Below are 25,573 nucleotides of genomic sequence, written 5' to 3'. Positions count from 1 at the left end.
TTGTCATTTTTCCTCTCACTATAGAATATAACAAGACGTCTGATGGCTGGATTCAGTACAATGGCAGTCAGTATTTTATTAATCTTGATCTGCACCCTATGGAAGACGCTCGTGCCTTCTGTAAGAAGAATCACGCTGATCTTGTTGTCATTACTGGTCAGGCTGAGAGACGTTTTTTATTTAAACAGGTAGGTTAAATGATCAGGTTGGTCTAAATCTCAGTCAGTGTATGTGAATTGTGCCACATAAACATAAACCTGTTTGGACCAGCTGGACTGTCTTGGTTTTAGTGTCTCCATAATTGGAGGCAGTTGAGTCAGAAAAAAGGCAATAACAGCTCATCCCTGATGCAAGAGTTTGAAGCAGCTGCCGAGATTGAAACAGTAGCTGAAGATGTGATTATAAAGTGTTTTCCACATAGACATGTGAGATGGACTATCTGATGGTTTGTTTATAGATATCTAGAGGATCAGAAAATCAGTACTACATCGGGTTGACTTTAGATTTGGACAGATCATTACGGTGAGTATGAAAGATTACAACACAGAATGGATACTTACTGTAACTAGGACCAAATAAGCCAACAGTCTGTTGTTTTAACAATAAAAATCTGGAAGCAGTGGTTGCCAGAAAACCTTTGAAAAAACAGGAAACATGTAAGCATCTTATACAGGAAACATGGTCGCTTGTGGAAAAGTTTTAGGCCCAGTACTACATATTTCAGGGTCAGTACAGTCAGTACAGGGACTTTAATTCTATATTTCAGAGCAAAGTTTTGAATATTTTAAAATTCTTAAGTGCAAATTGTATTAACTTATATACATGATATATGATCTATAAATCTGTTTGTACTTGACAAAATAAAATTCAGTTAACCATCATTTAGATAGTAAAGCAGACAACCACATTACGGAAAAGTGGCCCTTCCATAGTTTGGTCCCAATACTTGCATAGAGAAGGTGCACAGTATCATACACACAAATACGAAACACCATGAAAATGAAAGTTCAACATTAATTCATCAACATGAAATGTAACAAACCCCATTCACACAGCACTTTGGTCCCAGACAATTTCCGTAAAATTGGCAAAGAGGCTTCTCCGTGAACACAAACATGATGTCATACAAGAACATGTTTTGGTTTCTCAATGGACCATTTCTTTGATTTTTTTATAATCTGAAGAACCTTTTTTGAAACAGAAGAAGAAGGTTCTTTAAAAAACATTTAAACAGAAAAGGTACTTTAGTGGCATGGTGAAACATCTTTTTTTTAAGAGTGTAGGGACAAACAAGATTACTTTGGTTTTGTTTTCATTGAGATTAAAAAGATGATGGAGTCATCAGATTTTAAAAACGTCAGACTTTTACTTTCAAAAACTGTAGATTATCACATAATTTTAAAATAAAAAATGCCTATTCGTGTAAAATGTTTATACAGTATACCAATTATTTTTTAATGTAGTATTTTGTTATCTGTTAAGTCAGTGTAACACAAAATTAAAGCCACTATTTCAAACTTTTTTTTTTAATTAACAAAAATTAGTTATTATGCAATAAAATATTCTAACCTTACCCTGATTCACAATGGCAATCTAATATAGTGATTTATAGGTTGGATCAGATTTTACAGAAAACTTTAATTGACATCAATGTACATAAGCATTAGTATGTAAGGTAACCTGCAAGTTTATGTTAAACAGAGATGGTGATGCAGAGGCAAAAGTTATGGAGTACCACTTTAATCAATGTAAAATGTAACACAAAACCCCATAATGTACATTACCAATGAGAAATATGAGAATGTAAAAATATACTCAGGGAATTATGGGACATCCTTTAATGGTTTTCACCATTGTAAGCTGGTGGTTATTTTATCTGCAAAAAAAAAATATTAAAATATATTATCTTGTAAAATATATAGATTTTCAGATTTTTTTTTAATTCTTATCCATATTTTCTACTTTCAAAACCTGTTTACTTTCAATGTCATCTACATTTAACAAACCATCAGATTTTTACTTATGTCATTTTCTTTCTGAAAATCTTATAAATCTTATAAATATGCAAATATATTTATCAGTGTAGTTATTGTGCAACAGTGGTTTTCCATTGAGTTTGCAGGGCAGTGGGTTAGGTTCAGTTAATAAAGCTAAATTTTCTTGTTTTATTTGTCTGTTTGTAGTTCGGTGGACGGTTCACCTGTTGTTTACACTGCATGGCATCAAAATGAACCAAATTTTGCCAACAATGATGAGTACTGTGTGACCATGTACAAGGACATGGGTAAGAACTTCTGATAAGAGCTGGTTTTGTATAATGTCAAGAAACTACACATTTTAAATGCAGACAAACAACAAAATCCATGAATACAGAGGGGTTTCATATCTGCTATTGAAAACATTTACAGGTTTTATGATACGCTGTAAAACGCGATTTGTTGGTTCAACTTAGAAAAGTAAGTTATAAATATTAAAAGGCTTAAAAAATTATAACGTTTGTAAGTTGAATCAACTTTTTCCCAATGTATAGGCTAATATTAACCTAAAAAGTTATTTTGTTAATTGGTTATCTTATTTCAAATTGAATATGTATAAAGTAATATTAACTACTATTTCAAGTTAGCTACTGTATTAAAATGAGTTCAATTTGATATTTTTTATAATTCTGAAGCTTGCTATAGCAATATAAATATGCTGTAAATGTCTTTGTTTTAGAGGTGCACATGATCTGGTTAATAACATGTATATGTTTCTGTAGGATTCTGGAATGATGCTAATTGTGGTTATTCGTTTCCCTCGATCTGTAAAAGAAGTGCTGATTTTGTCAACACCACCGTGTCTCCAACCACTGTACCAACGGGCGGCTGTGCTCCTCAATGGACTCTGTTCAGAGGAAAAGTAAGAAGCATTACTGTCCAAACACATCAAAACCACAGAGAATCTGGACCAACAAAACGATGTGAAAATTAACTCCGTATAAGGCCGTGGTTCTTAAAGAAATGTATATTATAAAATGTCACAAAACTGGGGGGCCCCTGGCACCATCTTGTGCCCTCAGTTTGGGAACCACTGAAGTTAGGAGTTACATTGGTATTATAGATTATTCAAAATACAAAGGCAAAAGCTATGGTGTGTCGCTTTAATCAATGTAATTAAAGCTGTTCGCTACAGTAGCTTGAAAACATTTTTTACACAGCAGCGTTTGTCAAGTATACAATGACAATGACATTTTCTAGAATGGTGAATTCTAGAAACAAACATTAAAGCTGCATGCACACTGCCAGTGACGACAGAGTGACACAATCTCATTCATTGCGGTGAAAGCTTGTCGACTTCTAGCGATACAAGCCTCAGTGACAGGAAGTGGGCGTGTCTAGTTACAAAGTTAAGAAAATATCAACTTTATGCAAATGATCAGGTCCGGATTAACACAGTGTAGTGCCCTAGGGCAGTGGTTCTCAAACTGGGGGTCCCCGTTTTATGACATTTTATAAAATACATTCATTTATCATGAATTCTGTGTAATTAAACCTGAAAAAATAAGCCTACTAACCAACAGCACTACTTTGTATAATTTAATATGTTTTGCTTAATTAAAATGTTACATTTTAGAACTGTTTTGTCATAAATTTTCTTTGGGGGGGCCGCAAAAGAATGCCCCGTACACAAGGGGGGCCGCATGCGGAAAAAGTTTGAGAACCACTGCCCTAGGGTGACCACATTTAAAGTGCCCCCCCTCCAAAAAAAAAAAAAGATGGTGACATAAAACCAATGCTGAGTCCCAATTCGCCTACTTATACTACGACCAAAAAGTATGTACTGTTTTTGTGAGGAAAATGTACATACTTTTGAGTGTGTAGCAAAAGAGTATGCACGTTCTGGGACATACTTCGATGACGTCATGCAACGTGAACGAAAACGTGGTTGCCTAGTTACGCACACCACAACTGTTAACAATATTTCATTCATTCTTATAACTTATGTCCAATAAAATTTTATTTACTATTCCCATCTTTTTCTCATCGTTTTTTTTCACAATACATTTTACAATGTGTTTTACCAAGTTGAGGAGTGAAGCAGGGCGTCATCGTAGCACCAAACGCAGGTCGTTTGTGAGGCGGCTGGTTCTGACGTTCATGTGCAATGTGTGTAACGAAAGCTACTTATAAAAGTCAAAATATTTTAAGTTTAGTATAACTATTGTTTAACGTATTTTTTGCTTATTTTATACTTATGTATATAAATTATAAATCAAAAATACCTCGATGAAAATGAACCATGCTTTTACTATAGTAAAAGTGTAGTAACCATATTTCTTTGCTTGGACTAATAAAGTTAACATTTGTACAGCCACAGTATTACAACAAATAAGTCAGTGTGGTTAAACTATGGTAGTAAAAGGTGTTTATTTCCATAAGGGTTATAGTAAGGTATAAATCTAAGACAGAAACATAAAAAGAAATACATAAAAAAGACACTTGCATGACACTGTACTAGAGCCACTGTACTTTATTTGCACAACATCAATCGAATATTATGAGACAATGAAATATAACTTTAATTAGGGTTAAACATTTGAATTCTTACACTTAAAAGCTGAGGGCGCATCTCCGCTGCTGCACCCAGCTGCCATGTTTACATCACCACAAAGCTCCTCCCTCCCGCACGCAATGGGTTGTGGGCAATATTAGCCATTAGAGTGTGGATCGATCTGCACTTCGAAATCTAACCGGAAATAGTAGACCATCCGGGTATCTTTGGGATACTCATTTCAACATACTACGATTTGGGACGTACTAATTCTAGTTTCGAATACTATTTAGGACGGATAGTATGCGAATTGGGACTCAGCACAAGGCTTTGTAAAGGTTCACGAAACGAAAAAACAAAAACCAGAAACTTTTGATGTTTTGCAAGGACCAGAAACTTAAAAATATATATGTTCCGGAACAGAAATGTTTAATTAAAATAATGGTAACCGTTTAACACTCTGCCGTCGACTGTGGAGCGGGCCTTTCAGAAACACGTCAGAAAAATTAACTGTAACTTAATGAATTCTTACTTGTCATAGAAACAAAAGCTAAATGTCTACATAATGTTTGGAATGTCTGCTTTTAAATGATGTAAGTGAGATCGAAAACAGATATTGTCATTCGGTGTAAACTGTATGAGAAGGAGGAGAGGTACCGTCTTTCTCCTGTTAACTGTTTATCTGTAATGAGATGAGATCGCCACACCCCCGCGCCATTGAAGTGAATGAGCAGAGATATCCATATGCATAACTTGTGCCTCCTGCAGTCAATGGATACACAATCCAGCCTCTCCATTCATTGTTATACTGAGTTGTTTCATCCGAGTGCGCCAAACATGACTTCTAAATCCTTATTTACTTGCGTATATGTGACAGTATCTCCAGACGCGAGTTGTTCTTTGTCCTTCCGTCAAACAGTACAGACAACGGGCACGCACATACACAAACACACGAGTCAGGAAATTCAATGCGCTTTTTGGTATTCTTATAAAATACGCGATTGCAAACAGTACAATCCTTATTTACTTGCGTCTAAGTGTATATCTCCGCACAGCAAGTTTATTAAACACAGGATCACTTGCATGTGCACACATACTGCTTTCATGATCAACACGTGAGGGAGTAATGGCGGCAGCTGTAAACAAACATTGATAAGTTTATCTTGTCCCTTGTTGTGTTTCTACTATAAGAATTACAAAAATACAAATAAGAGTTCAGACAATTATAGGCAGTTCTTCTTTTGAGCTTTTTACTGCACAAAAGTAAACCTCTCGCTGGCCAATCAAACACTAACCCTGTGTGTTCATTTTTACGATTGGCCAAACAGTACCTTTACTATGAAAATATTTAAATATATATGTATATAATGTGTGTGTATGTGTGTGTGTGTGTATTTACATTCTATTGGAAATTTTTGTTATAAATTCCCAAGTAAACCTTCAAATCATGGTTTTACCACAGAGAAAGTTACATTCCTGTTGAACATTCCTAAAAGGCTAATTATGTGGCTCATTATGCAACTCTTTTGTTTCTCAGCTGTCAATCACTGATTATTCAGGAGCTTTCCTGCCTCCACGCATACGGCCTTTCCCAAGCAAAAGTGTTTTAGAAATTGTAAATCAATATATTGTTTTATGTGAATAAGCAGGGCAAATGATTTTCACATCAATTTGAAGAAAAAAACTCTAGACTACTAGATCCTGTGTTGAAAAGTCTTGAGAAAACATGTTTAGAATGAGTTGTGTGGACTTATATCAGTGACTAAAAAAATTTTGCTTTTTCAAAAACCAAGCATAAACATTTTTCTCTCAAAAATACAAACAAGTACATACATATTGCTCATATAACATTGTAGCTCAATTTGTGCTTAAAACAGTGTTATGAGACTTTTGCCATTAATATGTTTTTAAGCAAATGAAAAAGCACAAATGTCAGTGCATGTCAAAACCTCCCCAAGGCCCTAAAAACCCCTTAGACCTCAGAGGGTTAATAATGTTATTTTTCGTTCTTTGACAAGATTTCTGTGCAAATGAGAAGCTTGCCACCAGCAAGTAGCCTACTCAAGCCCAACTCCAATCAAACGTGATTATCCCTATGAACTTCAAAGATCAGATCTCTTGATGTGTCTAAACTTGAGAGTTGCGCTACTGTGTCTCATACTGTAGTCCATTAAAATACACTTGGCGAATAAAGCACTAAAAAAACAACTTCTCATCAATACACATCATTATCATTAATCTAAAACAGTAAAGTTTGCACAGTTCTGTTAAATGTTGTTTTAGCCCTGGCTGGAGGCAAACATGGCCACGCAGTTGTGCATCATCTTTAAAAAGACAACACACAGCGACAAAGACCCTGGCGGTGTGCATGCAGCTTTTGTGTTCATTTGTTACAGAAATGTGTGTGTGTGTGTTGCACCAGTAAACATATGATTGTTCGAACAAATATTTATGCCAAAACAAAATGCGTTGGGCCCCGCTCACCCCTATATCCTCCAGCATGTTCATTTATTTAATATTTTCTGTAAATTGATTTTTAACTGCCAATAAGAGCAATTTGTCAAACACATCAAATGTTAATTTCTCTGTGAGTTCCTTTTTAGCATAAGCTACACACTTTATTTATTCTAAGCATTTGTATTTCCAAATAGTGTTACAGGTTGTTTTATCATAAGATGTGGTGGCATAGAGCACGAGATCACTGCATTTCTCAGGGAGGCAATCTGGTGTCCATTCAGAGTTCCACAGAGCAATGTGAGTATGACACTAATGCTGTTATCTATTATTTACACCTGAATTTATTTTATTTAGATAAGAAATGAAATCTGTTGGTTTTATTGGCAGCGTCTGAAAGGTTGGGCAGTTGACTTGTTGCCTAGCTGCCTCATAAGGCACTGACTTCAGCGTCATGACTCTGAGAAACTCATCCGGACAGCTTCATATGCAGTGTAGGGCTGTCAATCTTCCTCTATTATCCCATTCGAATTTCATTCATTATTTTTTTTTAATATTCGATTTATAATCGATTATTTAATGCTCAAATCTGACTTATTAATATTTACTATACCTATCTACACACGTTGTAAAAACGGGCTTATGCATTGCCAATGCCACTATGAGCTCGTATAGTTGACTAACATGTTTTAAATTATGTCCACTAGAAGACATTGCAGTATTACTAATAAACATGTCATTATTTAATAACAGGCGATAGCTTTCTTGCTAATTAATGATTAAGCTTAGACACAAAATTAACCTCTCGGCACGCACTAGCTCGTGGACGGAAAGACGTCAGTTTTTTTGAATGCTGCTAACAATATATATATATATATATATATATATATATATATATATATATATATATATATATATATATATATATATATATATATATATATATATATATATATATATATATATATATATATATATATATAGCCTACTGTGTACAAACAACAATAATAATAACATTGCTATACATCGTTTAAAAGGTCTAAGGGTTTAGCATCAGTGTATGGTGTCCGTTTTGAGATACAATTGCTCTAGCATCATAGATATAGAATTTTGTTACAGAAGTCCAGATGACAACATGCATAAAATAAGCTGACTCCTTACCTTTGTGCTGGTATAAGGAACGCGAATCGAATCAAGTCTGTTTCAGTTGTGTGAATAACTCATAAAAACTCTCCAACAAAGTACACCCAATGACCATTTTTGTCCACAAATGCGTATAATCCGTGAAATATAATATATTGTCCATTGTTTACATCAGATTTCACATGCACGTCTTGTAATAGATTATATATACAATCTGAGGACTATTTACATCGTAACACTTGTATATGAGATTACACTCGCGTTCAAAACCAGCGGTCAAACTTGTTTGTAAAAGTAGGCGGGAGTATAATACATAATATCCAAACAGCGCTGTCAAATATTGTGACGTCATCTGACTCACGCGTGTAGCCAATTAGATAACGAATTCAACAATCTTTGTGTGAAGCTTTATTTCCTGGTGTGGATACGGCATTTTATACGCTTATAAAAGGATAAACAATAAAAAGAACGAACTTGTATGCATGTAAACAAAAGACTTTTATTTTGTGGCTGACTGGCACTTAGAAAAGGCACTAGTCTTACAAAAACACATTTTTGGGTGTATTGACTTCAAACGTGAAATATAACTTTAGACTTGTGGCTTTGGCATCATTGCATTTCTAGGTTTCACACATATATTTATCATTAAGATTTTTAGTGTTAAAAAAGATGTTATGCAAAAAAAAAATTATTACAATGTACTTCAGCCTCTCTAACTTTTTTCTTACACACAGCACACACATCCCCTGGCCTCCAATTTCACTATTCTTTTTTCATTTAAACACACCTTAGAGGAAGTGTGATCTTGAACAAGTATTTTGTCACTGGTCGAAAAGACAAACTTATCCAAACAAATTAGCATTAAAGACATTCCCAAAACGGTCGTCCATAGGACTGAGAGCGGTTTTCTCCTGACACTGTCCTCTTCACCTTGGCTGCTCCGTTCTCGTCTTCCTCATAACCTTCCTCCGCAATCGCTATCAGCTCCGCTTTCTCTTTCTCACGTACCTCCTGCTGCTGGTCTTGTTTCAAATGAATTAGCCGATGGAAATGCGGGTCGAGGTAGCTAGCGGTATTTAACAGCATAAATGCGTTAGATAGTGAAAACATAAAAAAAAATTATGTTTCTATTTTTTTTAAATCCCATTCGAATAGTAGTTTTAACATTCGATTAGTATTATTTTTTTTTTAATATTCGAATTATATTCGATTACTGAAATTCGTTTTAACAGCCCTAGTGCAGTGTAATGTAATTCTGATTAAAATATAAACAAAGAGCATCCATATTTGAAAACTACAATACTTATTTCACACCATGCAATTCATGGTGTAAAAAGTAAAAATATAACTAGATTTACACCACATCTGTGCCCCAGCTGCATGCTTAGCCGCCATTTTTTTTTTCAAACTTAACTTGACGGATCACATTCCCCGTGCATGCCCACTCATGGAAGTAAAGCAAACATTCGGACGTGCCTTGATCCCTTCGAAAGTTGCACCCGAAGGCAGTATTTTAGAGATTTCGGACGCAGCCAATAGCTGTGTCCCAATTCAAGGGCTGCAACCTTATGAGCATTCGACCTTAAAAGGTGAGCACTCGGTCTTTCAAGGTGGAAGCCTCAGAAGTTCGCGAAGAGAACTGAAATGAGACGGTCTAACCTTCGGAGGACCCATAATTAGCGTCACCTGCTGCACGCGCCCACCTGCACGTTTCTGACTTATTAAATTAAATATGACATCAGAAAAATTATTAATTTATTTTAGAAATATGACACGTTGATGTATATTAAACTATTCAACAGTATACCAAATTAATCAACCATATAAATATACGCAACATAAAAAGAATATTATAAACACAAAAACATAACTTATAATACTAAAACAGTCACAAGAAAAAAAAATTCTGATAAATACACTTTTATTTAATAAAGGTTTTAATTGTTTATTTTAGAATATCCACCCATTATATGCAGCCGTTGCAGACGCGCAAAGACTCTTGGGATATCCTCGGCTGTTAAGGATCCATTCGTTCTATCCTTAACAGCGTGGAGAAATGAGGACTCATTTTGAGGCTTCATTCTAAGCATCCTTTGAAATGGGACGGCCTTACTGGCCTTAAGTCGCGCTGCTGTGATGCAATCGGTCTTAAAATACGTCCTTAGAAGGTCGCAGCCTTTGAATTGGGACACAGCTATCGTGTCCTGGGGAGCAGTGTTTTAGCACTCGCATGTACTTTCTAGGAAAACATTTTGCAATAAAAGAAATGAAACACTGGCAACTACTTTTAGCATAACGTATTATAACATCAAAACATCACTAGCTGTAATATAGCTGTCCAAAACATGAGATAAGATGATGGATCAATCAATGCAGATATCAGATTTAAATAACACATAAAAGAACACAATCCAAAGTGATGGAAGGGCCCTCGCACACATGACACCGCCACGCTGTGGCATAAGAATTAAAGGGAACAGTAGTAAATAGGCATTTAAGCATGTAAACATAGGTGAACCATTTAAAAGTGTAGTATAATGTGCCACATTTCCTGTTGCTAATTACAAATTACAGCGAGGTAGCATCGTGTAAGATAGCATGAGAGAGAGAGAGAGAGAGAGTGAGCGAGTGTGTGTGAGTATGAGTGACTACATGTAAATATTGGCACGTAGATGTGTTCAGTCCAGGACTCTTATCAATCATGTGAAGTTTGGGACAAATCCGACATTGCATTATCATTGTAAACATGTTACTTCCTGTTACCAGCTGGTGGCGCTATGACCATAACTGACTATTGGCATCATAAGTGACTATCAGTGATGGGAGTAACGCGTTACAAAGTAACTGTAACTGTAACTCCACTACTTTTAGCAGTAACGAGCATGTAACAAAGTATTTTTTTTAAATCAAGTAACGCAATTACAATTACTGAGATTTAAATGAGTTCGTTACTCGCGTTACTCTATTTTGTAAAAAATAGACAACATATCTGATGTCGCAGGACCGTAGTTGGCGGCGCAATGCTTAATTACACTTCATCATAGCTGACAGTGCATATAGAATGAACATGAAAAATCTAAACGGGACAACATACCTTTGTTTAAAAATTGTGCGCAAGTCATAATCCATCCGTTCTCATGTTTGTAAATTATCTTCACCAAGCAATCGCAGTATGACATCAACTTGCATTTGTAGTCCACAAAGGTAATAAATCTAAGAAATGTTCATATATTCTTAGATGTTTACATCGGCTTCATGGAAGAGAACGATCCGCGATTGTTGTTTCCACTAAAATATTCACATTGCGCTGTACACCCGTGTTAAAACTCCATAGTATGTGTGAGCTCGCTTTTAGTTTTAGTTTCAGTCTCTCCATATCCGAACAAACAATCCACTCGCTCTGTGTCCGTCTGACAAAACAATCCACTCGCTCTGTGTCCGTCCGACAAAACAATCCACGTAGCCTACTCCGTTTTCTGATTAAATATCTTCCTTTAATCCTGTGTATCATTTAAATCCAACAGAAAACAAACAATATATGACCAAAGACCGCAGTCCCTGTGTTCCAATGCAAGGGCTGCACCCTACTAAGCATGCGATAAAAGGTGAACACTCGGCCTTTCAAGACGCTCAGAAGTTTGTGAAGATAACTGAAATGAGACGGTCTAACTTTCGGAGGACCCATAATTTGCCTCATCTGCTGCACGCGCATCGCGCCTGTCAGCAGGACACAGCGGAGACGTTTCTAACTTATTAAAATAAATATGAAATCAGAAAAATTATAATTTATTTTAGAAAATATGACATGTTGACACAATTGTCTCCAAATTTTTAAAGAGACACTACACAATTTTAACACATTTTATATTTTTGTAAACATGCAGAATATTTGTCTAAATGGTCTAAATGATATAAATAAATAAACTAAGTTTACATATTAAGATAATTTCTAACAAAAATATTCAAAGGTTGAATCTAAAGCAAAATAGGCTCCTACAGTATGTGATATATTAGAGTCTTACGTGTAAAATAGCCCATCCATATCATTTTACTGTTTGACTGTTCAGTACTGTTCATATTTACATTTAAAAAGCAGACATAAAAGTAACTTAAAAGTTACTTTTCTAAGTAACTAATTACTTTTGATATACAGTAACTGGTACAGTAATTCAGTTACTTTTAAAAGAAGTAACTAGTAACTGTAACTAATTACAAATTTTCAGTAACTTGCCCAACACTGGTGACTATTGACATGTAGATGTGTTCAGTCCAGGACTATATTAATCATGTGAAGTTTGGGACAGATAAGACATTGCATAATCATTGTAAACATGTCACTTCCTGTTGCCAGCTGGTGGCGCTATAACCATAAGTGACTATTGACATGTAGATGTGTTCAGTCCAGGACTCTTATTAATCATGTGAAGTTAGGGAAAGATCGGACATTGCATAATCAGTGTTAACATGTCACTTCCTGTTGCCAGCTGGTGGCGCTATAACCATAAGTGACTATTGACATGTAGATGTGTTCAGTCCAGGACTCTTATTAATCATGTGAAGTTAGGGAAAGATCGGACATTGCATAATCAGTGTTAACATGTCACTTCCTGTTGCCAGCTGGTGGCGCTATAACCATAAGTGACTATTGACATGTAGATGTGTTCAGTCCAGGACTCTTATTAATCATGTGAAGTTAGGGAAAGATCGGACATTGCATAATCAGTGTTAACATGTCACTTCCTGTTGCCAGCTGGTGGCGCTATAACCATAAGTGACTATTGACATGTAGATGTGTTCAGTCCAGGACTCTTATTAATCATGTGAAGTTAGGGAAAGATCGGACATTGCATAATCAGTGTTAACATGTCACTTCCTGTTGCCAGCTGGTGGCACTATAACCATAAGTGACTATTGACATGTAGATGTGTTCACTCCAGGACTCTTATTAATCATGTGAAGTTTGGGACAGATCAGACACTGTATGCCTGAGTTCCAGCAACCTGTTTCATAGCGAAACATCAAACTTTGGGTGGCCGAAACAGACACAAATTTTAATATAGAATCAAATCCTTCGCAATTTAGCATCACAAAGGCCTTAAGATGAGACTCGCCAAATATGATGATGATCCGACGAAAACTGTAGGAGGAGTTAGTTAAAGTATGACTGCTGGAAATGAGAAAAACTGAGCCAAAATCTGAGAAATAATTCAAAATAGCTGACTTCCTGTTTGGTGTAGGGCGTTGCTCCAAGAGACTTTTTTGTAGGGCTTGTAATAATACATGAGCATACCGAAATTCGTACATGTAAGTTAAACACAGTCCAAGGGCTGCTTCATTGAATATTTGAAAGTGGCGCTAAAACATGTTCCTTCAGGTTGCCAGCTGGTGGTGCTATGGCTATAAATGAAAATTGTTATGTAGATGTGTTCAGGTCAGGACTCTTAGCAATCATGTGAAATTTGGGACAGATCGGACATTGTATGCATGAATTCCAGCAACTTCCTATTTCATTGGAAAACATCAAACTTTGTCGGGCCAGAACCGACACAAATTTTTACGTAGAGTCAAATCCTTCGCAATTTAGCATCACAAAGGCCTTAAGACAGGGGTGTCAAACTCAAGGCCCGCGGGCCAAATCCGGCCCGCCCCCTCATTTCATCTGGCCCGTGAGAGTTAACAAATTATGTTAATTATGTGGCCCGCGAGAGTTTACAGATTATTTTATTGTTATTATAAGTTTTATTTTTTGCAGGTTGTTTCCAACATTTACTTTTTTTGCAGCCACCAAAACTAATTTTTGTCCCGCCAAAGTCTTTTTGATGTTGATAATGTTGATGATTACATGAGAAAGAACGTGCAGTGCCCCGCACGCGCGCACTACTAGAGTGCGTGTCTGAATGCGAACGCTGCAGCCTCCGGAGGGCACATTTCCAGGCTGCATACGTCATCAAGACTGTCTTGTTTCAGGATATTAACAATTATAAAGTTAAATATTATTCTTTGTTTATAGTAAATAGTTGTAATATCCGTATGAATTGCGAATGTAATGGTCAGTTAACTTATATAATCCAGGCTTGATGACGCTGCCTATGCGACCTCCGCATATGGAAACGGACAGTATCTGCTCGTGCTTTCTCTCCCTCTCTCGCGCACGCACACGCGGATCCAGCGAGGAAATGTTTACCGTCTCGTGTACAGAAATGTTTCGCGATGTCCAGCTGGGATTAGTTTACACAGCGTCTACTCCCGCTAAATACGCGAACTAATGACTCATCTGACTCATTAATAACTATTGAAACTATTGATCTGTAGCCTACAACACTTAACTCATGAGACGTCAGTCAATCAGACACTCAAAGCCAGGTAAAAATCACAGCTTTTTTGTAAAGAGGGCAATAAATGACAAGCCAGAGTATATTTGTCTAATAAATGCATATTGTGGTGGAGATTTTAAAACAGATTAGTATTTTAAAATGCCTCTCATTTTCTTACCTGCACAGTGAAGGATAACAGAACATTTTGAGTGTACTCACACACAACATGTGTTTTTGTCACCACAATTATTTTAAAAATAATCTGTAGAATAGTTGTACTCTATACACTTTGTCATTATTTGCCTGGGCTTCTACTTTCAAAGCTAGGTATTAATTGAGTTATTAACAAAACCAATAGTAAGCAAATGCAGAGAAAATTATGCAATGTACAGTAATAAAAGAGTTGATACATTCATACAGTCCTTCAAATACACCCAGCCCTTTGAAAATAACCGTAATGCTGATGTGGCCCGCGATGAAATTGAGTTTGACACCCCTGCCTTAAGATGACACTCACCAAATATGAAGATGATCCGACGAAAACTGTAGGAGGAGTTAGTTAAAGTATGACGCCTGGAAATGACAAAAACTGCGCCCAAATCACAAAAATAACTCCGAATAGCTGACTTCCTGTTTGGTTTACGGCTTCGCTCCAAGATACTTTTTTGTAGGTCTTGTCATGCTACAGAAGCGTACCGAATTTCGTAATTGTACGTCAAACACAGTCCGAGGGCTGCTTCGTTGAAAATTTGTAGGTGGCGCTATAGAGCCATTTTCCCACGCCTAATTCTAAAGCCTACACCACATGTAAATTTTCATCACTCTTGACATCTGTGCAAAATTTCATGAGTTTTCGAGTATGTTTAGGCCCTCTAAAGTCCCGCTGAAGTCGGAGAAGAAAAAGAAAAAATAATAATAATAACTCCTTGAAGAACAATAGGGTCCTCACACCCCGGTGTGCTCTGGCCCTAACTAGTTATGGACGCTTTCAAAACACTGCTTTGTGAATCCGCTACTCTTTTGTTTTGAATCTTTGGTTTGAAGCGTGTATTAAACTGGATTTAACTCCGATGAGTGCCACACGGTAGTGTTGACCTCAAAGTGAACCCATGAATCCGGGTTTGGGTTTTATTAAAAATGAAATGTGCCAGTTGTGTTTGTACAGGTCTCTAATCAGTGCTCTCTTCAGGAAGCTTTTTTATTTAACCTTTATTTTACCAGATGAATCTCGTTGAGATGTAAAACCTCTTTTTCAAGAGAGACCTGGCCAACATGGCAGCATAATTACAGAACAAAGTTACAACAATACACATACAAAACAAAATAAAATACGCACACAGCAAATACTAGCCAAAATCCTCATAAATATATAAACAGTTAACATTGGACTACTTAAAAAATACAAGTTAATTGTACAATATGTTTAAACAACAAATTAATTTAAAAACACTGACAACTGTTTATGGCATCATTTTCAAAAACTTGCAAATGTCGTTTAAAATCATCAAGAGAAATCAATGTTTGTAATTGCAAATCAGACTGTAATATATTCCAAGTGGCTGGGGCTGCGTAACTAAAAGCCTTTTTTCCCAGCTCTGTACGGACCATTGGAACAGATAATAAATACAAATTACTGGAGCGTAAATTATAAGAGCTGATATTACATGTCATATAAGAACAAAGATACGACGGTAGCATATTCAACAAAGACTTATAAATAAAAGTAAGCCAATGTATATGCCTCCTCACTGACAATGCAGGCCAGTTTGTCAATTTGTACAAAGTACAATGATGTGTTATTGCCTTACATTCTGTCACAAATCTCAAGGCACTATGGTAAACAGTATCCAACAAGGACAAACTACGATCAGACGCCATTCTGTATAACAAATCACCATAATCAAGTGCAGTGAGAAAGGTAGCTGCAATCAATCTCCTCCTGGTTTTCCAAGAGAAACAGGCTTTATTTCTGAAATAAAAAACTATTTTTAACTTGAGCTTTCGTACCAGTCTATCAATGTGCGTCTTAAAAGAGAGCTGATCGTCAATTAATATACCCAGATATTTATACAATTTAACTTGTTCGATTGGCTCACCATGAATAGTAATAATACTTGGTAGATTATCCAAGGATTTTTTAGATTTTGAAAAAAGCATAGTCTTAGTTTTATCAACATTCAACACTAACTTTAGCTGATACAGTTGTATCTGAACAAGGTTAAAAGCAAATTGCAGATGCGAAAAAGCTTGATGTAAAGTCGCAGCCTTACAGTAAATAATGGTATCATCCGCATAAAAATGGAAATTTGCCTTGGAGATGCCATCAGCCACATTATTAATAAAAATAGCAAATAGAATTGGACCCAAGACTGACCCTTGTGGTACACCGCAAGATACATTCACAGTTGCTGATTTGCAATTATCAAAATAAACACACTGAGTTCTTTCTGCCAAATAATTGGCAAACCAATCAACAGCATTGAAGAGCGCTTGAAGAGCGGTTTTGAATAAGACATATAAGATTTATACCTGAATATTTTCTTTTAGCATTTCTCACGACTATGATGCAGAGTTCGCCTCATGAAGTTTGGATCGGTTTAAATGACATCACCTGGGAGATGCAATTTGTGTGGACTGATGGTAAAGGTGTCAAATACACTAACTGGCTCGAAGATCAACCCGTAGAATCGCCAGAGATACGCCTATATAAAAGAGACATTTCTCCTGAGGTTAGTGCGAATAATAACTCTTTCTAATAAATAATTCAGTAATAATTCTCAGTTCAGTCAATTTGTAAAAACAAAGAGCCTTGTCATTTAAATAACAATATACTAAGATGCAGCTATTGCTCATCTGTGTTTCAGGATCTCCCTTTCGTCAGGATCAGGACCAGGCTTGTGAATCAGGTATCTTTCCAAAGCATTGACAGTAAAGCTGTTCAAACACTTGTTTTATTCATAGTAAACCCAGCAGACCACTTGCTTGTCAAACGTTGAAAGATGACTGATAAATGTGCTGAAAATCTTTTAACCGGTTCTCACACAGTCATTGTTGATGCTGTTTCTGGCTCTGTCATTTCTGCATGTCTCGCATTCATACCCCCATGTGTCCTTGTCATAGGATGTCTACTACTGTACAGTATGTATAAATCTGAAATCTTTCCCATGTAGGTCGATGACTGTGCTGTAATGGTAAAACGTCCAGAGAATTTCACTGGTATGTGGAAAGTTGAAGACTGTGAAACTAACAGAGGATTCATCTGCAAGAGGAACGCAGGTTAGATGAAGAAAAGACATCATTGCGTAAACTGAAACTAAATCCAATCAATTGTAGAAAACACATGAGTTTATAGGTGACTTGTTGATCTCTTACTGTAGATAATCTGTTTGAGATTTTGGTAACATTTTTTATGAAGCCCATGCTTATAATGAATTAAAACACCCTTTATAATTATTACAGGCAGTTCTATAAATATATTGATAAAGACACAACAACACGTTTACTCCATTATAAGTACAGAATTGTTAAATTTATTATATGTTTATTATTACTTAAAAGTGATGCATTTGCATGCTCATAATCCACTATGCATTGCTTTAAGTAATAACTACTCTGTCGTATACTTCCATGAGGGTATTTATAAAGGTGCAGCTTGCATTGCTAAAATGTTATTATATAATAGTTACTACTTAATTAATCATGCAAATTTACTTCTACATTATTTCAATTAACTTATTTGATTTATATTGTTATAACCATGTTATAAGTTACTTATTATTAGTCATAATACTGTTATTAACCTATATAAATGCATCATTGATGGCTGTACTGCCCTACAAAGCGAAAGCGCAGTAACTACGCATTTGGTCAAAATTGAGTTAAGGGTTAAAATGGGCTTTGTGAGATCTGTTGTGTCTTGTGACAAAGTCTCCTGGTTAAATTTTGTCCCATTTCAGAGAAATGTGTGTGCCAAAATTGCAGTAACATGTTTGACTGGCTGGTGTAAAAAACTTTAAAGCCATTTTTCTCAGTTTCAGTGTTTGCGTAGATACTGCACTTAGCCTTTGGAGGGCAGTATAAGTAAAGTGATATCAAATGTTATTTATTATTCATTTTCAATAGTTTATCTGCAAATTTTAAAATAATGCCTATAATAAAGTAATGAAAAAAAAATCCTTTACAAACAGATTTGATTTACATGCTAGTAAAAACAGCAACATATTTTTTAAGTATTACATCAAACCACAATATGCAATATGCTGACTGAGGAGATTCAAAAAGAAGTCAAAATTCCCATTCATGACCTGTAATGCAAACATTGGCCACTAACTGTTTAACTAGTATGTAAATCGCAACTGTTTGTATAGGATTTTTGTTTTTTTCATTACTTTATTATAGGCATTATTTTTACATTTGGAATATTGAAAATAGATCATGAATAACATATTCATGATTTCATGACTCATAGTAATTAACTCACAGCATGGCTTTTTTAGATAACATCTTTTTACATCATTGAAAGAAGGAAGTGCAACACTGAAATCTGTATTTCTGTCTCAGCGGCAACTGAGGAAACAATGCACGACCATTCAAAAACATGACTGGGGTTCTGACTATACAAAGCTTAATGCAAATGGGTGAAGTGTCCCTTTAAAGGCATCAATAATCCATTAATAGAGGTTAATAACTGCTTTATGACTCATAATAAGTAACTTATTTGAAATAGATCTGCATGATTAATTAAGTAGTATCTATAATATAATAACATTTTAACAATGCAGGCTGCACCTTTATAAATCCTCTCATGGAAGTATACGACCGAGTAGTTATTATTTAAATCAGTGTATAGTGGATTATAAGCATGCGCATTGAAATGCAAATGATTCACTTATAAGCAGAGGTGGAAAGTAACGAATTACATTTACTCACGTTACTGTAATTGAGTAGTTTTTTTTTTGTGTACTTTTACTTTTTTGAGTAGTTTTTAAAATCTGTACTTTTACTTTTACTTAAGTATGTTTTGTTTAAAGTATTGTACTTCGCTACATTTTAAATCATATCCGTTACTGAGTAAAAAAAAATTGAAAAAAAAAATGCAAGGTGATAAAGACGTGCCATGGATGATTGATTGATGGGCGGGGGAACGCGCAAAACGAACCATGGAGACGGACGAGACAATAAAGGTCTTAGACATCAGGTACCCAGGTCAGGGAAGCTAGAAGACAATAAACGTGTCAAGTATATAGCCATGGCACTCATCTCATTATATGCTCATTTAAACTATAGTTTAATAAAATAATGTATGTTACCAGCAATACATCAATTAAAACCTTACTATAGTGATTGTATTTACTAGCAGCTGACCTCATATTATGTTTGCTTCAAAAGTGCATAACTCACCTGTAAAAATCATTAAACAATTCCATACATGTTTCTTAGTATAAAAAAGCTTTTGGTTTTATTAACTTTTTGTTATTGCACTTTAATTGTAAAAATGTTCCTACAACTAGTTTGAGATTTATATTCCCTTGTCGTTTTTGAACTATACTAGAATCCCCCACCTCTCCCCACTGTAAAAAAAATAACTTTTACTTTGAGTAAAGTTAAAATGACTTACTTTTTACTTTTACTTGAGTAGATTTTTCAACCCAGTCTCACCCCATGGCGTCAATATTTGACGACACTTGACCATGCGTCAATATGTTGACGCGGAGGGTATACCTTTCGCGTAATTTTTTGACGAACTGGGGACTTCAATACTATTAAGTCCGTTGCATTCTCTTTCCTATTTTCTTACCATTTTCGCGTCGGTTTAGGGTTAGATTTACATAATGACATCCCTACCCAAACCTAACCCCAACGGCAGGTGACAACTGTTTAATTTCGCGTACCTAATAGTATTGAAGTCCCCAGTTCATCAAAAAATGATGCGAAAGGTATACCCTCCGCGTCAACATATTGACGCATGGTCAAGTGTCGTCAAATATTGACGCCATGGGGTGAGACTGTGTTGGATTTTTAGACCAGAAACTTTACTGTTACTTAAGTAAAATATTATTAAAGTAACTTTACTTTTACTTGAGTACAATATTTTATTACCTTTCCACCTCTGCTTATAAGTAATAATAAAGTTATTATAAATGTAACTATACTGTTCTTATAATGGGGTATTCGTGTTGTTGTGTCTTTATCAATATTTTTATAGAATAGTAATAACTGCCTGTAATAATTATAAGAATGGGCTTCATAGAAAGTGTTACAGAGATTTCTTTGTGTTTTAGACCCTCAGCTGTCCCCTCCCGTGACCACAGCAGTACCACAGAAATACTTCAGTCTGGGCAATGATTTATATAAGGTCCAGCTGGAGAAGATGAGCTGGGATGAAGCGAGAAGACAGTGTAAAGCTGATGATGCTGATCTTGCGAGTGTACTGAACTCCATCAGTCAGGCGTACACCAGCCTACAAGTCGACAATCTCAAAGAACCTTTGTGGATCGGACTCAACAGTAACCTGGTAATAAATTCATCTCTCTTCACAATAAACACATTCATGTAATAAAATATACTGTATACACACTAGAGATGCGCGGATGGGCTATTATTTCATCCGCAACCGCATCACAAAACTCATCATCCGTCCGCCATCCATCCGCACCAACGTTTCTGACCGGTTTTCAAAACCGCACCCGCCTGCCATCCGCTGACTGGGCGATGCAAGCCCAGCCGCGAGACTAGAAATCTCCGAATATCAGCAGTGAACTCAGTCTCCGATCGGCGCACATGGGACAAAAATAAATAAATAAAGAGCCTAAATTAAACGCACAAATTACATAGTCTGCACTGGTGTCATCCTGATTTATCACTTTGTAAAACTTATTCCAGGCAACCCTTTTCTGACCTTCTATTTCCTTTGTTTTTAATTCTCATTTTTTTGAGTTTGCCACGTACCTCCTTCGCCGGCGTTGATAAGAGCTGTGTCAAAATACGTCTTCATTTCACGCTGTTAATGATAGAACGAATGGATCCTTAACAGCCGAGGCTATCCCAAACAATTAAAACCTTTATTAAATAAAAGTGTATTTATTAGAAACCTTTTTTGTCACTGTTTTAGTATTATCAGTTATGTTTTGTGTTAATATTAGCCTATTCTGTTTGCGTATATTTCTAAGGTTGATTATTTGATATACTGTTGAATAGTTTAATCTACATCAATGTGTCATATTTTCTAAAATAAATTAATATTTTTCTGATACCATATTTATTTTAATAAGTCAGAAATGTCTCCGCTGTCTTCTGCTGACAGGCGCAGTGGGCGCTACTGGGGGCGTGTGCAGCAGGTGACGCAAATTATGGGTCCTCAGAAGGCTAGACCGTCTCATTTCAGTTCTCTTAGCGAACTGAGGCTGCCACCTTGAAAGACAGAGTGCTCACCTTTTAAAGTCGCATGCTTAGAAGGACACAGCTAATAACAAGCAGTCGATCCGCCACCCGCCCGAATTTAATTAAAATATAATTTTTCGTCACGTCATCCGCCCGACCCGCGGTTTATCCGCGGAGTCCGCGGCTGTAACCGCCAACCGCGCATCTCTAATACACACTGCAGAAATGATTTTACTAACATATGAGTGTGCTAATGTGCTTTTTCAGACAGATGGACGCTATCGCTGGGTGGATAACTGGCTTCTAAGCTACAGTAAATGGGCTACAGGAGAACCCAAAAACAATTTAGCTTGTGTTTATATTGACACGGATGGAGACTGGAAAACTGCAGCGTGTAACAACACATATTATTCCATCTGTAAACGATCAACAGGTATTTCATTATTATTATTATTATTAATATTATTTATGTGATCATTTACATCTCTGATTGGTGGATCTCTCCTGAGGATTGTATGCTAGTATAGAGCAGCATAGAGGACACTATGACAGTAGGTACTGAATTAGATTAATTATCTACTTATCGACCATTAAACAGTAGGTAATATATAGTATGAATATGGATAATATGAAAGAATTTGGACCTACTACATCCACCATGTTGATACACCACGTGACATTACACATGAGATTAAGCGAGGCAAACGTAAACGTATTTTTATTATAAACCCCTTCGAAGTGTCTGCAGCTGGCATGTATTTTGACAAGACGCGTGATGCACATGGTTCAATTGATGCACCAAACACATATTTTGACATGACGTGCCAAACACACAACGGGCTAAATACATGTTTTGAAGAGCTTCGCTTGAAAAAGAAGTCACAGGTGGCCACTGATGTTATATTTTGTTATTAGTGATGCCCTGAAATGAAACTTCTGGGCCAAACCCGTAAATTCTGGATGCATTTGGCCAAAAACCAAGACTGAAAAATGACTTGATTTTATTAATATTTGATATTTTATTTCATAAACCAATAAAATAATCAGAACATGCTTGCAGAGAATGATTTACCAAAACTAAGTTACTGTGTTGATCTTTTTCACATTTTCTAGGTTTATAGAAGCACTGGGGACCCAATTATAGCACTAAAACATGAAAAAAATACAGTGAAATGTCCCCTTTAATTTTAACTCATGAGGACATAAAAATATACCATAGCCACAAGATCATTTTTTTGAGGTAACAACAAACGTATCACCTACTGTATGTAAAATCTACATGTGTCTTTTTTAACAGTTAGACCACCACCATAGAAGCCATCAGTCTCAGGTATGATGATGTTGAATATAAGCTGTGAAAAGTGTTTTTTTCTTTATATCTACACCTGTAGAAAAATTCCAACAAACACTGACAAGCCAAAGTACTTGTGTAAATCAATTTTTATTCTCCAGTGTTATCAGTAATATGTGTTTAATGTTATTGCAGATCCTCAGATAGATGAGACGTCTCATGGATCGACTGGCATCGCTGTATTGTCGTGTTGGTCACTACACAAGATATTTTAAACATCCACATAAGATACACTGGCAATATAGACCACACAAAATGCACACTTAACATAAACAATACGCTTTTCTCTATATATAAATTCAGTACCCATTTATCTAGAGGGCATGCAAGATTTAAAGCAGTTGTATGTCAATCACATGATTGACAGCTTGAACAGATAACCATACAAAGACATAATAAAAATATATTCAATCTTTCTTTCCTCTCTTGATTTTTTTCATGAAAAGTTTTGAAAGATGTCAATAGTTCAGTATGTTGAGCGTTGTATATCTGGAACAAGAATCTGACTGTTTGTAGGGGAGACCGGGGCTGGTTGTCTCACGGGTTGGTTGTCACACTGCTTATTCCAGACATACTACATGGCGCTGTTGTACAATTTTGATATCAATTTGTTAGCCTTTAATAGCTTACTCATTTGCACTTGAAATTTTGCTGAGCAGACACAAAACATTGAGGTTAGGAGACATTTTTTATTTTTATGGGTCAGAGTAAATGTTCATGTTGGTGTTGTTTTTGTGTTGAGATCTTGTAGGATATTAGTCATTCAAAAACAAAACACTCATTAAAAAGCTAAAAGTAGTAGCTTTATTTTGAGTCATCTTTCTTTTAGCGATCAAGTTAAAGCCGTGTGGCAGCTAGCTTAGCATGTTTGTCAAGAAGTCAGTTGGGGATGGTTGTCACATAGCTTGCGGGGTTGGTTGTCACATAACAATGTTGGACATGTAGACCTTTTAAGTCTGTTTGCTGTTAAAATAAAATAAAGCATTAATTAAAGAGGTTTTAACACTAAAATTATTTCATTTTATTTCTCAACACAGTAGACAATAGGCTTTATGCCCAGCTGCACTACTTCCTGAACTTCAGCCAGCTTCTTGTTTCCTGTCTTCCATTATTGGACAAACTGATTAATCCAGGTGTGCCTGACCTCAATAGTCACAACAACAATAATCAGACACACCTGGATTAATCCGTTTGTCCAATAATGGCAGACAGGAAACAAGGAGCTGGCTGAAGTTCATAGTGCAGCTGGGCATAAAGCCTATTCAAGTAACTGATCACCCACTTTAATCCCATTGTTTAAACACAAGGGGCATTAATAACAACTATCATAGGGGTGGTATTCATATTAAAACTTATTTGCAGTTTCTAGCTTAAAAAAACTAAAAAATTACACATTATCTTTTCAGATCCCAATTTATCACTGAAATCCTATTGAATCACTATAGGGACAACCAACCCCGTGATGGGATTGGTTGTCACATTGTGTCAGAGTGTCTTTGATGGTTAATTACTTCCTGTTACAATACATTCTAAAAGTAAAAAGTATACACATTTAAAGCCAAGACTCCAAAGTTTCATTTCATGTAGGAATTACTGCTGAAAGATTTTTTGAAGATGAGCAATTCATGCATGAGTAAAAATTGTGACAACCAACCCCTGTCTCCCCTATCTTATAAAGCTCATTCTTGTTTGCTAAGTCACCATGAAGTTGCAATTGTCTTTTCTTTATCGTGTCATATGTAGAGGCTTCTGGATGAGAAGAAATGTGAGGTAGGATTTGGTTTTGTCCATCGAGAACTTTTTTAATTGATGGAAGTGGGGCCATTGTGCTTATGCAGAAACAAGTTTTCGATTGCCACACCCTCAGGCCATTCCTCGTGACAGGAGGTGAAGAGAGGTAGTTCGAGGATGGGAGGGGATTAGTGGTTTTGTTTTAAAATTATGAGTGCACGTGATTTTTTTTTAATAATGCAGCGCACAGATAATTTATTTATAAAAAACACATAAGGAAATGAAAGTGTGTAATTTAATTTGATAAATCCTAGTCAGCGGAATACTGTGTGTACGTGCATCTCCGCCTCTTCTTCCCCTCGAAACAATCATATATGTAGCATACAACACTTAGTTTTACTGGGCATAATGTTGTCTGCACACCATTTTAAAATGAATTTTCATCCATGCGACGTTACAAAAGGCAAGGAAAAAATTGTCGCAGTCCAATTGATACCTGTCATTTCCAAAAAAACGCAACTTTTCACAAAATTACAAAAACACTGTGTTTTAAACTCTGAGATTGTCAAGTTGATACCGTGGTTTTACATATGGCCAGACAGAGGGGTCATTATGTTTCAAGTGTGGTGATATTGGTCACAAAAAACATGCTTGTCCACACAAAATGCGA

General features: G+C 36.0%; 1 protein-coding gene across 1 annotated transcript; it reads left to right on the top strand.

Moving 5' to 3' along the window:
• Positions 1-23,588, top strand: LOC129453366 (macrophage mannose receptor 1). Its single transcript, XM_073866025.1, has 12 exons — positions 1-188; positions 458-522; positions 2,184-2,284; positions 2,759-2,898; positions 7,182-7,284; positions 16,989-17,170; positions 17,306-17,347; positions 17,612-17,717; positions 20,723-20,955; positions 22,089-22,254; positions 23,119-23,151; positions 23,308-23,588. The coding sequence occupies exons 1-11, from the start codon at positions 99-101 to the stop codon at positions 23,133-23,135; spliced, it is 1,245 nt and encodes a 414-aa protein (XP_073722126.1). The 5' UTR covers positions 1-98; the 3' UTR covers positions 23,136-23,151; positions 23,308-23,588.
• The last annotated feature ends 1,985 nt before the right edge of the window (positions 23,589-25,573 follow it).

Source organism: Misgurnus anguillicaudatus, unplaced genomic scaffold, assembly GCF_027580225.2.
Source record: "Misgurnus anguillicaudatus unplaced genomic scaffold, ASM2758022v2 HiC_scaffold_34, whole genome shotgun sequence".
Classification (NCBI taxonomy): Eukaryota; Metazoa; Chordata; class Actinopteri; order Cypriniformes; family Cobitidae; genus Misgurnus; species Misgurnus anguillicaudatus.
This window is presented reverse-complemented; position numbering and strand designations above follow the sequence as displayed.